Here is an 18,410-nt window from a genome sequence, read left to right as displayed (position 1 = left end):
TCTACCTGTTCTCGAGTGAAGACAGTATATTTATGGGGGGAGGGGCGGGGCCTACGTATATCGCCAAAATTCAAATAAAAATTCTTACTTTAAATAAAGACAGACGCATGAACACGTCCACTATTACAGTTAAATATCAAGAGAAAATGAATAGTAGTCATTTGACTAATTCAATCCTGTTGCAAAACAAAGACCCACAATATGCTTAAATGCTAACAGATGCTAACAGAAAATATCACTCATTGTTTTTCTCATCATATTAACCTCTTTGCAAGTGCATCGTCTGCTAAATTGGGATCATATCTGAGGTTTTGCAAAAACTACAAAAACAAATTACCCCCCCCCCCAAAAAAATATATTGTCCAAGCAGCAAGAATACATTTTGTGAGGCCATTTCCACAACCCCAAAAAGGACTACAGTGATCCCTCGTTTTTCGTGGTCAATGGGGACAGGAACCCGCAGCAATAAGTGAAAACCTGTAGAGTAGCGCCCCCTCCCCTCAATTTTTTTTTTTTTTTGTCCATTGTATTTATTCAGATTTAGCATTGGAAAGAGATACATATAAAACATACAGTGCCTTGCAAAAGTATTCGGCCCCCTTTAACCTTGCAACCTTTCGCCACATTTCAGGCTTCAAACATAAAGATATAAAATTTTAATTTTTTTGTCAAGAATCAACAACAAGTGGGACACAATCGTGAAGTGGAACAAAATTTATTGGATAATTTAAACTTTTTTAACAAATAAAAAATTGAAAAGTGGGGCGTGCAATATTATTCGGCCCCCTTGCGTTCATACTTTGTAGCGCGACCTTTTGCTCCAATTACAGCTGCAGGTCGCTTGGGGTATGTTTCTATCAGTTTTGCACATCGAGAGACTGACATTCTTGCCCATTCTTCCTTGCAAAACAGCTCGAGCTCAGTGAAGTTGGATGGAGAGTGTTTGTGAACAGCAGTCTTCAGCTCTTTCCACAGATTCTCGATTGGATTCAGGCCTGGACTTTGACTTGGCCATTCTAACACCTGGATACGTTTATTTTTGAACCATTCCATTGTAGATTTGGCTTTATGTTTTGGATCATTGTCCTGTTGGAAGATAAATCTCCGTCCCAGTCTCAGGTCTTGTGCAGATACCAACAGGTTTTCTTCCAGAATGTTCCTGTATTTGGCTGCATCCATCTTCCCGTCAATTGTAACCATCTTCCCTGTCCCTGCTGAAGAAAAGCAGGCCCAAACCATGATGCTGCCACCACCATGTTTGACAGTGGGAATGGTGTGTTCAGGGTGATGAGCTGTGTTGCTTTTACGCCAAACATATCGTTTTGCATTGTGGCCAAAAAGTTCAATTTTGGTTTCATCTGACCAGAGCACCTTCTTCCACATGCTTGGTGTGTCTCCCAGGTGGCTTGTGGCAAACTTTAAACGTGACTTTTTATGGATATCTTTGAGAAATGGCTTTCTTCTTGCCACTCTTCCATAAAGGCCAGATTTGTGCAGTGTACGACTGATTGTTGTCCTATGGACAGACTCTCCCACCTCAGCTGTAGATCTCTGCAGTTCATCCAGAGTGATCATGGGCCTCTTGGCTGCATCTCTGATCAGTTTTCTCCTTGTTTGAGGAGAAAGTTTGGAAGGACGGCCGGGTCTTGGTAGATTTGCAGTGGTCTGATGCTCCATTTCAATATGATGGCTTGCACAGTGCTCCTTGAGATGTTTAAAGCTTGGGAAATCTTTTTGTATCCAAATCCGGCTTTAAACTTCTCCACAACAGTATCTCGGACCTGCCTGGTGTGTTCCTTGGTTTTCATAATGCTCTCTGCACTTTAAACAGAACCCTGAGACTATCACAGAGTAGGTGCATTTATACGGAGACTTGATTACACACAGGTGGATTCTATTTATCATCATCGGTCATTTAGGACAACATTGGATCATTCAGAGATCCTCACTGAACTTCTGGAGTGAGTTTGCTGCACTGAAAGTAAAGGGGCCGAATAATATTGCACGCCCCACTTTTCAGTTTTTTATTTGTTAAAAAAGTTTAAATTATCCAATAAATGTTGTTCCACTTCACGATTGTGTCCCACTTGTTGTTGATTCTTGACAAAAAAATTAAATTTCATATCTTTATGTTTGAAGCCTGAAATGTGGCGAAAGGTTGCAAGATTCAAGGGGGCTGAATACTTTTGCAAGGCACTGTACAATATATATATATATATATATATATATATATATATATATATATATATATATATATACATGGTGGAAAACACTCAGGTGACGAAGTTCCGCTCTGAGACCCCGAATTTAGCCAAATTTCAAAATTGTCCTATTTGTATGTGTGATACATCATTGGAAAGGTTAAAATCTCGATTTTCTGGGGGAAGAAAATTTTTGAACAGGAAGGCATTAAAAAAAAAAAAATTTAAATAAAAATTTAAACCCTTACTCGAGGTTAGAGCATGAGCGAGCATAATTAAAGACCCCATGATTTTAACGAGATATCGTGTACTTACCTTGTTTTGATCCAAAAACTCCGTGTAGCATGTCTCATCGAGTGTCAAGACACAGCTGTGAATGGCCACAGCCAGACTTTTGAGGGATTTTATGGGTGAAACACAGTAATATAACAACAGTCGCGATTTTCTTTTTCAAATATTTACCCTTTTAAATGTTTTTTTTTTCTTCCCATTTTTTCTTTTTTGGGTCGATTATTTATCATCTAAAATATCGGGGGAAATGCGACAGTACTAAAAGAACCACAACTAACCCATAGAGGGCTTAATGCGCCATGAAACTGCTATGGCAGCATATTGTTTAATCAAACACAACAGTTGTTTTGGCTTAAAATACAGTAGTTTATTTTAAAGAGGGGTGCAAGAGCAGAAACTTCTTTTTCAGCCTTGTCTGTGTTTTCTGCCATATACTGTATATGGATATATGTTTTAATAAAAAAAATATATATATATATGCATTTCAAATAATTAGGATAGGTTTTAAACATTGTTACTGTCCCACTGAATCATTTTAAAATAAGAATAAAGTAGTAGAAAAATGCGAGTCTACTCAAATCCGCTCGAGCTGCTCACTGACAATGAGTTGCCAGAGCAACTGTTTAATAAGTTAAACGATGATTGACTCATGCGGCGCTTTTGAAGCTCGTGACTGACAAGATCAAACACATTCATCGAATCCACCCAAATCAATGAAACTAAATGCAAAAACGTTCAAAACAAACCATTACAAGTTGAACACTACTCCAATAAATCGAATACTCAAAGCAGCAAAATTTGATTCGAAGTGTTTTCTAATTGAATTACTCGAGGTAATCGATTAATCGTTTTAGCACTAATTCACTGAAAAAAAATGCAAAACTACAAATCTCTGCTGTTAATCAAACTTATCAGTTAGTCTGGTAGTTGGGAAAAAAACTGCATGGAACAGGTGAAAAGAAAATGTTTAAAACTGCACGACACTGATGTGATGCAAGAGGTTTTTAAATGTTTTCATAAAGAATATTTCTCAGTACAGTATTACAACTTTACAATGCAATACAGTACAATATTTCCAAAAAGACTCCAGCACCAACGACAACTGAGTTTAACATGGTAAGCGTCTAACCGGTAGTGTACTAATACATATTTGTATTAACCTTGGAGAATCCAAGGCTCATATAATGGCCCGGAAGTTGACAGTGTATCAGACATAAGGTAAAACAGTACTTTTTCAATGTGCTTAATATTGCCTACCTGATACTGCTCTTAATGCAGCGAGCAGTCACAAACACACTGGAGTTTGTTGCATTCAGCTCCAACTCCAAAAATGAGGAAAAATAAGTGTTCTGCTTGAGGGTGAGTAGGATGCAGGTCGAGGCATAAATGGAGGGCATACTGCAGAACGTGGCCACCTTACTTGAAATAATAAAATTGGTACCTAAAAGTAATAAGGAGACAGCAATTGTGGTTCCTGAAGGAAACTTACATTTTATTCAATTGGTAAACAACCTCCTTTGGATGAAATGAAATGAATGCATGTATATAAAAAAATCAACGGAAAATACAGTGTTATAAAAAAAAATAATAAAAACTTCAAAGACAATGAGTGTGACAGGCAGATCACAGAAGTCGTCCTCTACACTCGGTGGAGCCGCAGCAGCACAGCAGCACTTTGCCCTCCACGCTACCCACCTCGTAGTTGTAGTCCCACGTCAGCTCTGTGCCAGCCCGGATACGCCTGCACCGAGACATGAGTGCACACTGATAATCAGGTAACCATGTAATGAAACTCGTATCTTTAAAACAACAACAACCACAACACAGAACTAAACTCGGAGAGACTAGAATTCCGCCTAAGCAGCCAAATTCAAAGTATCGTTATATTTCAACTAAACTGCAAATTTGAGTTACAGACGCAAATCAGTTATCAAGTGAAAGTGAAATTTCTTTCCTGACCTTTGTGACCTTGACTCCATTACCCCAAAATTAAATCACCTCTTCAGTTTTACATTACAAACATATCCTGCAAGTTTGATAATAATCCCATTATTTGTTCTTAAGTTATCTTGAACACAAACAGTGACAGAAAGACATGCGGTACGGAATACATAAACTCCGCCTACGTTTCACCTACTAGTGGAGGTCATTAATGTCAGTGTAAGGTAAGCAACAAACTCACTTGCTAGCAAAAAACGCCACCCAAGGGAACCTCAAGTCGTGCGTGTCTACAAAGACGTTCTGGACAAAGAGGTTAGGACTGCAGCTGTGCTGTAACGCACAAAAAGAAAAGAAGGTGTTGCCGATCACATGTTCACAGTGAAGCGAAATCATTTCAGGGCACGCTTACATTGAGGTAGCGACCGAGGTTTCCTTCCAGCTTGGCGTCAATGATGTAACACGACTCTTCGCCGTCAAAAAATTGTCGCGTGTTTTTGGGTCCGCTCTCCCCGCCGCCCCCCGTCTGTCCCTGCTGCCCCGACTTGCCTCCCGGCCCGCCCTGAGAGGCTCCTCCTCCGGGCGCACCCGTCTTTACCATCATGCCGTGGCTGCTCTTCAAAGCGATACCGCGAGTGGATTTAACAGCCACCTGCTTCTTAACCACACCTGAGGTCAGTGAGAGAGTTAAGTTAGAACCAAGTAAAGAGGTTGATGGCATTTTCTCTCTATTCTTACCTGGAACGATTTTCTCTTTCTCCTTGTTGTCATCAGATCCGGAGCTTATTGTCTGGACGTCGTCGCTGTCTGAGAGAGTGGTCACGTCCAGCTTCTTCGCCGTCTCGACCTTCACTTGGCTGTGAGTCAATAGTTGGTTGTGAGAATTGGCTAGTAGTGTTTGTTCTATTTAACTCTATGGTAACGCACCTTTTGTTGTCTCCAGGCTCCTGTGATAAAACCAGAAAGAGATTATGTGTTTATTGTGGTACAGCTTTATTTTAAAATTGAAATACTTCTTTTTGCAAGCTATGTATAAGCTTTTAATTGGCACTTGTTTAATTCATTAGCTGCCCTTGACGGCGCAAGATGACCAATCCATTTTGACTGGAAGGGTTGCCTCTTCCAGTCAAAATGGATTAGATATCTTGCACCATCAATGACAATGAAAATGAGCATTCACTGATAGTCTATACTTGTCAAATGGTAGGCAATGAGTTAAATACTATGAACTCACCTTCTTCAATCCCTGGCTGGTCAGCCAGGAAGCCACTTTGCTTTTTCCCATCTCCTCTGGCACAGGAGGAGATTTATCTTCAACTTTGGGCGCCGGCGGATTCCCATCTTTACTGTCTTGAGTTTCTAATGAAAGAGGGAACAATTTATGAGACGAAATGTCGACAAGGCCTGTTGCGATAACAAATTTTAGTGGGCGATAATTTATCTCATAAATTATTGCAATATGCAATATTATTGCGCTCCCCCACCCCAAAAAAATTAAAAACAATTTACAATCACACAGTGAGAATACAGTATATATTAATAGATCAAGTATACCCATTTAAACGCAATAAATGATTACTCCTAAATTCAAAAATACATTTTAAGAAATCACAACTAAAAAAAAATAAACCATGCCTCTTTTAAGTAAAAGACAACAATGTTAGTACCGCACAGAAACACAGAATAAATAAAATGTCTTTTTCAAGAAAAAAAAAAAAATTGCACTTAATAACTTAAGCATTTAGGCAGATGCAAACTTTTCCCCTCATAGCTTCTGCTATGGCGTTCCATACATAATATTCTGATTGGATGTTTTCCGAGGCACCCTGAAGCACACACAACGTTGATGTTGTTTTGTTTATGTGACACGGCAGTGGGAGAGAGACAGACACAGCCTGCCGAGAGCCACAGGTTGAGGAAGTGTTGTTAGCGCCGTGTGTTAAATAAAAAACAAAGTTGTCAGCACGAAGATGCCTCATCGTTCCGGGTCCGGCATGGCACTGTTGACTGCGTGCCCCGCAGTACGTCAAAAATAGGCAAAACAAACTGGCTGCGCACGGCTGCGGGGCCAACTCCATCCCGTCATAAAGTGGCATTCAAAACAAAGACAAACACACGAGTCTGTAGTCGTCAGAGAAGCAGAGAGAAAGACTGGTGGACTTGATTTGATTGAACATTTTTCCCCCCCGTTTTTTTTTTTTTTTTTTTGCTTTTATCATGAGTTTGCGATACTATTTAATTACAGTTTTAAATTACATGACTTGCATAAAAACTCCCTGTCCATCCTCATAGCTTCTGCCATGTCGTTCCATGTGTACTATTCTGATTGGATGTTTTCTGAGGCACCCTGAAGTGCACGCTACGGTGATGTCGTTATGTTCATGTGGTGCGGGAGAAAGAGACAGTCTACCAAGAGCCACAGGTTGAGGAAGTGTTGTTAGCGCCGTGTGTTAATAAAAACAAAGTTGCCAGCACGTCGTGTGTTTGATATCATTACCAGAAAAACACACATGATAGGACACCTTGTAGCTTCCTTTTTAATGCCGTCCTTATAGTAATGATCTTCTGCATCATAAATCACTTTGTGACTTTCCAACTCGATGACTAAACGTTCTTCGTCCATGTTCGCTGGTGTTTAAACTGTGAATAAGACACTGGGCTGTTGACTCCAGGCTTGGATCCCCCAATTTTGATGGATGCGGCGCCGGAAAAAAATAGAAAATAGCCTATACCATTTGGTGGGCTTCGGCACGCCGGAGATGGTCCACAGTCAATCCGGAGCACTGACGCAGCCGGTATACGTTGAACAATAGGATATAATGGGAACGGATTAGCTCCGGCGCTTTTTTTGCCGGACTCGTAATGAAGATGCATTTTGCGTAGTTGGTAACAAGGAAGCCGTACTTTTAACAGCACGTCTGCAGCACGCGCACACACGTGAATGCGAGGCGATAAATCGCAGCGGGAAAATTACCGCCTTCATTTTTATTTACCGTGCGATAAATGGAATTACTGCATATCGCGACAGGCTTAATGTCGACTGTATTTGTGAGTCTGCTAGCAGAGAAAATTAAATAAACTCTGCAAGCTCACCCTCTTTGTGGCCTTTAACCTGTCCACGCGTGGTGTAACTCCTCCACACCGAGCTGCTGCTATAGTAGGTGTCCTTGACAAACGTGTCATCCGAACTGTCGCTCTCTTCACTCTTGGATTCTTTATCATCATCATCGTTGCTGTCGTCGGACGACCTTGAGCTACCAGCTGCGGAAGTGAAAAATAAATAAATAAACGTGTAAGTGAAACGGCAAAAAAAAAAAAAAAACAACAAAAAAAACCCATCCATTGTCATGGATGCAGATTACGATTTAGGACTCACCCTTTTTAGTCTGCCGTCCAAAGGCGTTAGCTGACACTAAAGCTGAAGGTTGGATTTTTAACCTGGTCATGTCAACGCCACTGCCCTCGCTGTCGGAGCAGTGAGCCTCACTCTCGTAGCCTTCCTTGAAGTTCTCCACGCTCTCAATGTGGTCAAGGTTAGCAAAGTACTCGTCACCCATCTCCAAGCCTTCTTTGTCGGCAAAATCGTCCGTCAAGATTTTACCTGCAAATATGATGCTGATGAAGTATTTGCAATAATGACAGTTTTATTAACATTTTTCAGATTATAAACCAATACTTTTTTCTCCACATTTGAACCCTTAACACCTTTAAAGCAACACTTGGTAACTTTTCAGTTTTGGTCAAATTTAGCAACGCCGGTGGACAAAGGCGGTACTGTTTTGTCTTAAGGAAGACTGCGTTTCTGATGAGGACCAACGCATTCCCGCTCAGTGTTGTAAAATCATCAATCAATCAATCTTTTTCCTCACTCTCCCGGTTGCCTGCAGATGAATTAAACAGGATTTCTGTCTCCAACGGCTGTGTAAAGGATGAATAGTAATAAGGTAATGTATCCAGTTGTGGCTAAACAATAGCATATTACGGTTAGTAACAGTGTGGCTTAATGCGCACTAAGCCCCCGCCTCCCCCCAATCCCATCCGAACTTGTCAGCGCTGACTCAAATTACGCATATCATCTTTAAAGCCTCGTCACGCTATAATTACGTCACTCACATGCTGCTGGTTGGTCTCATTTGAAAGTGCGGAAGTTGAGGTTCACGCCCGTTTTTACTTGAAGTGAATCGACCAAGTAAAATGGGAGCTAATGTCATTTGAGGTTTACGTTTTATTGCCCTTATAAATAAGCGTTAAAACACTGTGTGGACCATGTGTTTATTTCCATATTTCCATCATTTCTTGTCCTTTGTCAAAACCAAAAGCACCACGAAAGACTAGACATCCCAGGAGCCATTGTGAGGTTAAGAAGGACGGCCGTAATGTGAACATTTTGACTAAATTGCCGAGTGAGGAGCCACCTAGGGAGAGGGAAGCGAGGTAGAGAGCAACGGCCAGTTGGAATGAGCAAGCAACTTTGAAACATGCGCAATGAATCGAAACTAAATTTAGCGCAAGCTAACACATTATTTCATCAACTCCAGGAAGAGGATGGACCAGATTTGTCATTTTCTTCGGATGAGTCGGCGAGTTGGGAAGAGTGACAGGCTGACAACGCAAACGGCGGAAGAGTGGGCTGTGTGACGGAGTGCATGATGAGGCCCTTTGTCCCGCTCAAGGGGGAACTGAGTGGCATGCCTGAAAAATTTGAACTAGTTTATTCTCAATATTTTTTAAAATACTTTTTCCCACCCCAAAGTTATAGTTGATATTTTTTTCACTATCAATCTTTTCAATTTGTATATAAATGTGTGTGCTCGAGAAGCTTGATTGCATGTATATACTTTTGATAAGGTGATGGGTACAATACCTAACCTCACAAAGAGATATCCTCCAAATCCTTTTTGTGATAGATGATATTTTTTTCACACTATTTTGCACTGTTGCTCTACTGCATATAGGATGTGTAAAGGCCAAAAATGGCTATGGCCATACCTACTGTTTGTGTTGAATTGTCAAATATAAAACTATTCAGACTTATTTTTTCTGTTCAATGTTTATCCTAACAAGTTGAATAAATATTATCAAGCTTCAAAACGGTTTACTCAGCATGTTTGGTTGTTAATTGGACATCAATATTATAAACTTTGACCAAAGATTTCAGATTTTTTTGTCTTTTTGGGTCCAAAAGGTTGCTTATAATTGCTCAGTGAAGAGCACTTTGGACATGAAGGTTATGGTGTCCTGAAAAAAGGGACCCAACCAGGCCATTGTGAACAACTTTTTCTTTGCAATATAAAGGCAACATCAAAGGCATGCAAATTCGGACAAAATAGGCTCAGGTGTTTTAAAGGCATGTGCCGACTTGGTAAGAAGACCTAGACAGTTTAACAGATTTTAAAAAATAAATCAAAATTTGAATGAAGCAAGATCCCCCAAAGGGATGCATTCAAGTTAATGTTTTGCAATTAATTCATTAACCTTAATTAAAAATCTGGATCTGAGGAGTGATGTGTATACATCCCTAGAATCGACCTATGTTAGTAGCAATTTTAGTCCGTGTCCTCAACAAAGACAACAAAAACATCTAGAACAAAGTTAAGTTTTCAGATCGCCACCAGCCGTCTAGAAATAAAAGGACATCTACAGTGTAATATAATGAAGCTGCTATGCTAGGGCTAGTGCAACCAGCCATTAGAACAGAGTTCACTATGGAAATTTTAAGAAGACTGTCTGCTGTTCGCTAAGAAGTAAAAAAAAAAATAAAAATAAATTTTTCTTCATAATTGTAATGACCTGTCTTTAAACTTCACTGCTTTTGTGACTTCAGACAAGCTGTGAACACACAAATGGGAAGGATGACACGCTTCGGCAGCCTTGACAGGCAGCTTCATATGAATGAGGAGGACGCAACTCAGTATGATCATGTTAATTTGGTTGGTCAAGGAATTTTTGACAAGTCATTCTAACATCTTTCAATGTAAATATTCCATATTAAAACGAGGAACCATAGGCCATATAGTCAAGTGCGACTTATACGCTGTATTTTTTAGGGTTGGGAATCTCTGGCATGAAGCTGATTCGATATGTATCTAGATACACAGGTTACGATTCGATTAAAAAAACGATACATTTTTAAGGCAGAGTGATTCAATACAGTTTAAAAACGATACGGTTCGATACAGTGTAAAAACGATACGATAGTATACATTTGTTGTTTGTTCTTAATATTTACAGTATTTTAAACGCATAAAAAAAGACCAAATTTCTACAAGCAAAATTAGACAACAAAAGTTCATACCAATGTATGTTTATTTCTGAGACATGAAAAAAAAATAAGGCCAATTAGATGACCATCATTTTGTTGGCTGGGATTGATAATAAAATAAAACTCCAGTGACAGACAACAATAAAGTGCAGTAATTCAATCTCTGTATTTCCTGGTGTTTTAACCCTTTAACACCGAACGTGTCGGCAGCGACGCGTTTACGTATATCATCTTTGAAGCTTCGTCACGCTGTAATTACATCACCCACGTGCTGCTGGTTGGTCTCGTTTGAAAGTGCAGAAGTTGATGTCCACACCAGTTTTTATTTGAAGTCAATCGGCCAAGAAAAACGGGAGATAATGTCATTTGAGTTTTATAGTTTTATTGCACTCATAAATATGCATTAAAACGCTGCATGGACCATGTATCCATCTCCATATTTCCATCATTTCTTGTCCTTTTTCAAAAGCGAAAGCAGCACAAAAGACTACTTATCTCAAGAGTCGTTGTGATGTCAGGAAGGACGAACCGAATGTGATCATTTTTAATAAATTTCCGAGCGAGGCGCCAACTATTGAAAGGGAGGCATGCGAAGCAAGCAGCGGCCGGTGTCGTGCCGAAAATTGCACAACACCAGTAGGTTTGAGCGAGCGACTTTGAAACGTGCAGAATGAATCTAAAACTACATTTAGCACAAGCTAATGCATTATTTCATTAACTCAAGGAAGAAGATGAGTCGTATTTGTCGTTGTTTTCCTCTGATGAATCGGCGTCTCGGCGAGTAGAAGTGACAGTAGAGCGCAAACGGCGAAAGAGTAAGCTGTGTGACGTTGTGTGTGACGCAGCTCCATGACCTGTTCAAGAAGAAGCTTTATTGTGCGCAAAAAAAAAAAAAAACTTTATTGGGCCGCATGCCTGAAAAATTTGAATTGAACTACTTGTCAATATTTTTTAAAATACTTTTTTTTCAGTGTTATATATATTTTTTCTTCACTATAATCTTTTCAAGTTTTATGTAGATGTGTGTGCGAGAAGCTTGATTGCATGTACGTATATACTTTTGATAAGGTGATGGGTACAACACCTAACTTCACAAAGAGATATCTTCCTAACCCTTTTTGTGTTAGATGATATATATAAATTTTTTTCTCACTATTTTGCACACTATATAGACTGTTTTGACCATAGTATGTGTAAAGGCCAAAAACGCCCATGACCATACCTGCTGTTTGTGTTGAATTGTCAAACATAAAACTATTCAATCTTATTTTTTTCTATTGAATGTTTATCCTAACAAGTTGAATAAATATTATCAAGCTTCAAAACGGTTGGTCGAGCATGTTTGGTTGTCAATGGGACGTCAACATTACAAATTTTGAAAAAAGATTTTGGGATTTTTTTGTCTTTTTGGGTCCAAAATGTGGATTATAATTGGTCAGTGAAGAAAACAACAGTTTAGACATGAAGTTCAAGGTGTCCTGAAAAAAGGGACCCAATTTGACCATTGTAAACAATTTTTTCTTTTAAATATAAAGGCAACATCAAATGCATGCAAATTCGGCCAAAATAGGCTTAGGTGTTAAAGGGTTAAACACAAGAGGTATGTAATTTAAGTGCAACCTTTCAACGTAAACATCTTACAAACTAAAATTATATGCAGAAGATCTAGAAAAAAATAATTAAACCTGCTAGTGTTATCATAATAAATAAATAATAAAGCATAATGCTATTATTCTTTACTTCTGGTGTAATTGGGGGAATAAAAACATGGCATTTTAGCCAGATAGGTCAATAATCATTATTTTAACCTTGTTCACAGCAAAGTCATTCACTTATGCCTGTGCTTCCACATTTTTATTCCTCATCACTGTCCATATTTTTTTTGAAGGGCAGATTTTTCTTGAGGAAAATCAACTGATCCACATGTTCATGTTTAAGTAGACCGTTTCGTGGAAACAATATCGCCAGCAGGTCGTGCCAGTGTAGCGGGTTATTTTTCTGGGTTAAAAACTCACGATCTCTGTCCCATAGAAATCTGGCTGCAGTCTTGAATTCAAAGTCCGATGTGCGTTGGAAATCAATCGCTGTCATTCGTAACTTCCGCCTGGCAAGCCGGCATCAGCGGTCGTGTTGTTTGTCCATTGTTTTAGCATGCGCGACTGTGGTTTCGTTTGCTCTGGCGTAGTTATGACACGCCCGTCATGATCGAAATGCATGATGGGAGGTTGAGGCAACCACGACTGTGAGTGGTGGCTGCTCATGTTCAGGCATGAAAATGGGTCAGGGGTTAAAAAGGTGAGAAGGGTGTGGAGGAAATATGTTCCAGTACACTGTATTGTACACCCCAACAAAATATTGAGCTCTGTCGACCCACACTGTGTTTCAGCAGGGCCATGCAGAGACCGGTGGAGGGGTGGGTGCTCTTAGATCAAAAGGGGCACATGAACAAGTATTTAATACACCTTAAAACAACATAACTTAAATTTTAACCAGCTTTAGATAATAACTGGCTGCGACTGTGACATACTTTAATTGGGAGGGGGCAACAGTGAATGGAAATCAAAACTGTCATCAACACTTTCTGGCTGTGACTCAGTCAGTCTGCCTCTTTTCTTCCTTCAACCTCTGCATCAAAACTTCCTTCCTCAACTTGTTCATCTGAGAACAAACCACATCAGATGGTCACTGAGCCACCAACAGCACAGTTTTCTTAAAACTATTATTTCATTATTATCCATACTTAACAACTCTAGCACCTAATGATTAATAAAGCAATGACATAAAAATCTTATAGAAAAATAGCATTGTAATTGTGTTTATAATTGGATTTAATACCCGACTATCCTTGCAAACTTGTTCTTACCAGGTCTGCTATTCACCCAGCTGATGAGGTATCCACTGCCTTTAGCAGCCTCATCTAACTCCTTTTTTTTATCCCTCAATCTCCCTTCCCTACGACGCATGTCTATGTAATGAAATATAAATATTTAAAAAAACAAACAGACTCCCCGGTGGCTTTTAGTTTTAGAGCTTCCTTAATTTCTTTCTCACTCAATAACGATAGAGTTAGATTTGTGTTTTTATTATTCAATCAAAAAACAAAGTTGCTTCAATCAAAATACAGTATATACTTTTAATCCCAAAAAGTAGCTTCAATAAAAAAAAATGTTTTTGATTGCAATAATAAATTTGAGACAAAAAAGCATTTGAAAACTTTTTTTCTTGATTGAAACAAATTTTTCCATTTAAGTAATGTTTTGCGTTTGGGCCACATTTTGGCTAGGACATTTGTGTCTTTATTATTCAATCAAATAAGTTGCTTCAAACAAAAAAAATATATATAAAACGAAAAACTTTGCACATGTGCCAATCACCGTTTACCAAAGCCTAAGAGGGTTTGAGTAGACTCACTATGAAGCTTTTAATAAAGCCAAGCATTTTTATAACTACTTTATTCTTGTTTAAAAATAATTCGGTGGGGCAGTAACATGTTTAAAACTTATCATAATTCTTACATTTTGAAGTGCTTGAAAACCATTTATAAATGATACTTTGGTGAAAAAAGTGAAAAAACATGTCATATATATATATGTATCTTTTTTCCAATGTAAAATCTGAATAAATGCATTGAACACGCACAAAAAAATGAGGGGGGGGGGGGGGGGGGTTGGGGCGCTACTTCGCGGTTTTCACTTATTGCGGCGGGTTCTGGTCCCCATTAACCGCGAAAAACGAGGGATCCCTGTATTTCTGAAAAGCTTTAAGAAGCAGGACTCATTCCCACCACTCGTAGGGCCGCTGTTGTTCCGACACCGGCCGTCAGCTCAAATCCAAGCCGAAAATAACGCGTCTCCGGCCGACGACGGGAGCGATGTGAGGCGCCCCCTCCACCCGAGAGAATGCCGCTTAATTTGACTCAACAGTGTGTTTCTTCGTTTATATTACCGCTAAATACCCAAGCTTGACGCCAATTTAACGGGAGCTATTTTTTTTCATGGGAGATTTGGCTAGCTCTGGCAGTGTTCAACGCAAGCAGCAACGAATGGCAGTAACTTTTTTATATCGCAAAACGTGAAAACGATTGAAACCATTACTCACCAAATTCAATCTGCTGGCAAATACAGGCAAGTGTGTATGCTGCGCTCTGGTCTGCCCCGATGTGGATAAGGCCTGCTTTTTGTTTTCGCAGCTTTGCAATGCAACCAAAGGCTCTCGGAGCACTCCATGTACACGCGTAAGGAGTGCGAGCGTTTGGAATAATGGAACGCAGCTTGGGCCGATGATTGGTTCTCGTCAGCGAAGCATCTAGTAGGATTTGCTGACTGTGTTCTGAAGTGCTCAGTTTACGTACTAAGTTAATCACATGATGATAATAATAATAATTAAATAAAACCTCCCGACCCCCCCCCCCCCCCAAAAAGAATTTCTCCTCGGATCTACGCAATTCACGTAGGTCGCCCTTTTTGAGTTCAAAACGGCGAATTTCGCCGAAAGGTGAGAGATTTTGATGCCTGCATGTTATGTGATGTGTGCTGTCTCACTTGAAGTGCGACGATCCATGGGGTCGAGCAGTGGGGAAGGCACTCCGCAGCATTATTGAAGTACAAGCTAATTATGTCTTGCCTTTACACATTGCTTGGTACGTAAAACTAGCAATGCAATGGTATGAACGCTGATAGCCGTTTTTTACGCTCGTGATAGCCGAGTCCTTGTTGTACTATCGATACATCTAAGATTTACTGGCTATTTACTGTCGAATGGTTAGTTTGCTAGCGATACAGCCGTATCGCTCGCCTGTCAAACCGGATATCCGGTCGTATCGGTTTATTGTTCTCAAGCTTAGTATTTTTCCTCAGATTTTATTAAATTTGGGTGGTGCGTTCTATAGTGTGGCACTTGTAGTACTAACATGGGGGTGTTGTATTTATTTATTTATATTTTCAGTTCTAAGTCTCCGAGCAACTGAAGTAATAAGTCGTGTTTAGTGTTCGCTCTTCCCTACAGGTGAAAAATCAGCAAGTGACATACCAGCGTAGATGCAGACAAATGAGCCCTTGGCCACGTCATCCAAGCAGCGGATACCCCAGCCTTTGTTCTGAGTCTTGAAGAGCTGAAGACGCACTTGCAGGCCGTGCTGCACCAACCGGTTGGTGCACATTTGAGTGCAGCACTTGCACCGTTTATTGCATTCGTAGATACTGAGCAGTAGTGGGGAAAAAAGGGAGTTCAGTACCCAAATATGTTATGTGCTACAATTCTGTCAAGCTATGTTTAAATTTCTGACCCTGTGGGGAGGCACTCCTCCAAGCGCTTGTTTAAAAATCCAGCGTTTGGGTTGATCTGTGCACCCGGAGTGCAAGCAGTAGCTTGCAGTGTTAACTGGTGGCAAGAACATTTGGACCTGGAATGAAGACACAAAGCCTCTGAAAATACAAAGTATACCTTGAGCAACACCGTGTAGTAATGGTTTTACTCATCTGGGCAATCTCTAACGTCCTGCCACTTTCCAAAAAAATCCATATTAGTACTGCACTAGACGTCCAATCCATTTGAACTGGGAACTTGGATCATTCATCATCATTCATCTGGGATCACTCTCCCAATTCAAATGGAATGAAGGGGCCGACATTGAGTTTATGATGCATAATGTTCTGGGAAAGTAGCAGGAAGCTGGAGTACCTGGAGAAAACCCATATCCCCAGAACCTCAGTGCAATAGAAAATTGAAGATGCGACGTTCATCTTGACTCACTTGTCCTGGCAACCATCGGTACAATCACACCCAACCAGGAAGTCTGTACTTGTGTTGATGAACACTCCATCTTCAGGAATACGCTCTTTGCCTGAAAAAGAAGAAGCAAATTCATTAATCTCTCCATTTTCATCACATTTGTCAACCTTGAGGCTTAAATCAATAAGTCGTTGACTGTATCCATTCTGCTCTTACTGTAGGCAACTTCAGGGGGCGGCTTGGAATCAATCTCATTGACGCAGGAGAGCGGGATGTCTTCGTTTCCTCCAGTGATGTCTGCTATGTAATAAAAGGGCCTAAGCGGCTGGAAGTTACGGTCCACCAGCACGTAGGGGTCCAAGCAGAACATCTCCAAGAAGATGAAGTCACAGGTAGTCTGGAAGAGGTAGCGCTGGATTTCGGCCATGTTACGTAGACAGAGGCCGCAAGGGGCCTTGTAAATCACATGGAAGGTCATCTACGGTGGCAAGAATGATATATCGGTTAAGAAAACCATTAAAAAGAGGGTTCCTTTGTCACAAAACACACTCATCCATCATAACAAAATGACTGCATCTGTTCACGCCCACCTTGCGGTTCACTTTGCGTTGCCCAGTCATGCGTCTGAAGTCATACAGCAATGGTATGAGGAGCGGGTTCTTGCCCCGGTGCATGTCACGATTGGCCGGACGCACCCGGTTCAAACAGGCAGGCTGGCAGACGTGCTCCATGTAGAAGATGCGGTCTGTGGGGGCGCGGTATGACGGCTGGTGTGGGATGGTGGCCACTGGGTGGGCCGCTACAGGCGTAGTGGCAAGAGTGGTCACCGGTCGTGGATACAACGTAACTGGAACGGCGGTGATTGCGGGAGTGATCGTTCTTTCCCCATAAAAAGATACATTCAGGTCAGCTCCATTGCTACTAATTGTTGATTATAGTGCTGTGAGCTATTCACCTTGGCATTGTACTAGGGGTGGATGTGAGAGACTGCATGACTTTTGAGGCATGAGTGCCGCCTACACCTGGAATGAACGGTGAAGTGCTCTTCTTGGCCATCTGATGTTTGTTACTATGTAGAGAAAACACATATATCTGGTTAGAATTACGTATTTCCTAATAGCCGATGGACCACCTATAGGAGAGGTTTCATATGAAGTCATCGCACTTATTGTCCGTCAAAAAAAGGATGTGGTACATAGTACACGCACATATCAAATCAAATCCAGCCTAGATTAGTGAATGTCCAGATGTCAGGGGGCAGGCTACTCCACAACCTGCGGGCACAACCGCAAAAGATCGATCACACCACTGTTACTCGACCTTGGAACTTGCAGAAGAAGCTGGCTGGAGGAATGAAGAGTCCTGCCAGGACTACGGAAGATTAAAATCTTCGACTGGTAGGAGGGTAAAAGTTTAAAAATCAGTTCTAAAATGAACTGGAAGCCAGTGGAGTGGCGATAGCACGGGGGTAATATATTCATGTCTGGATATACCAGTTAAAAATTGAGCAGCAGCATTCTAAACAAATTGCAGATGCGAAAAAGAGGACTTCGGAAGACCAACATAAAGTGCAATGCAGTAGTCCAGATTAAGTTGATAAAGGCATGAATTTCTTTTTAAAGTTCATGGCGGCTAAGAAAAGGTGGCTAAGGAAATGACAGAGGTGGAAAAAACTTGCTCTTACAACAGAAATAATCTTTTTCGAAGTCGAGCCTGTTATCAAATTTTACTCCAAGATTTTTATGTGCATCTTAAAATAGGGAGTCAGAGAAACAGAGTTGGGTGTAAGAGCATTCATCGTGGATTGCACACCGTTAAGATGCAAAAGGTTTTGTGCCAGCCACTGCTTCACATCAGGAATGCAGTCCATTAATTTAGTGAGGGTAGTTTGTTCATTGGGTCTCAAAGGCAAATACAGCTGCAAGTCTTCGGCATAAAAATGAAAAGATGTATTGTGTTTTTTTAAAATAATCGATCCCAAAGGTAAA

The 18,410-nt window shown here is 40.5% G+C and overlaps 1 protein-coding gene across 2 annotated transcripts in view; it reads right to left on the bottom strand.

Moving 5' to 3' along the window:
* Positions 1-3,957: 3,957 nt before the first annotated feature.
* Positions 3,958-18,410, bottom strand: part of setdb1b (SET domain bifurcated histone lysine methyltransferase 1b) — a 27,730-nt gene continuing 13,277 nt past the window's right edge. Inside the window, exons 12-25 of one of the 2 annotated variants that reach the window (XM_057833972.1) lie at positions 17,378-17,491; positions 17,013-17,301; positions 16,639-16,900; positions 16,444-16,534; positions 15,977-16,093; positions 15,721-15,890; positions 7,807-8,031; positions 7,524-7,691; positions 5,665-5,789; positions 5,358-5,377; positions 5,169-5,287; positions 4,843-5,099; positions 4,675-4,763; positions 3,958-4,233 (exon numbers count right to left, since the gene is read on the bottom strand). In XM_057833972.1, coding sequence (XP_057689955.1) covers positions 4,116-4,233; positions 4,675-4,763; positions 4,843-5,099; positions 5,169-5,287; positions 5,358-5,377; positions 5,665-5,789; positions 7,524-7,691; positions 7,807-8,031; positions 15,721-15,890; positions 15,977-16,093; positions 16,444-16,534; positions 16,639-16,900; positions 17,013-17,301; positions 17,378-17,491 — 2,164 coding nt within the window. In that variant the 3' untranslated portion in view covers positions 3,958-4,115. Of the gene's footprint in view, positions 4,234-4,674; positions 4,764-4,842; positions 5,288-5,357; positions 5,378-5,664; positions 5,790-7,523; positions 7,692-7,806; positions 8,032-15,720; positions 15,891-15,976; positions 16,094-16,443; positions 16,535-16,638; positions 16,901-17,012; positions 17,302-17,377; positions 17,492-18,410 lie in introns of both variants that reach the window. The other variant, XM_057833971.1, reaches the window with a different exon arrangement.

The sequence above is a fragment of the Corythoichthys intestinalis genome, chromosome 4, assembly GCF_030265065.1.
Source record: "Corythoichthys intestinalis isolate RoL2023-P3 chromosome 4, ASM3026506v1, whole genome shotgun sequence".
Lineage (NCBI taxonomy): Eukaryota > Metazoa > Chordata > Actinopteri > Syngnathiformes > Syngnathidae > Corythoichthys > Corythoichthys intestinalis.
This window is presented reverse-complemented; position numbering and strand designations above follow the sequence as displayed.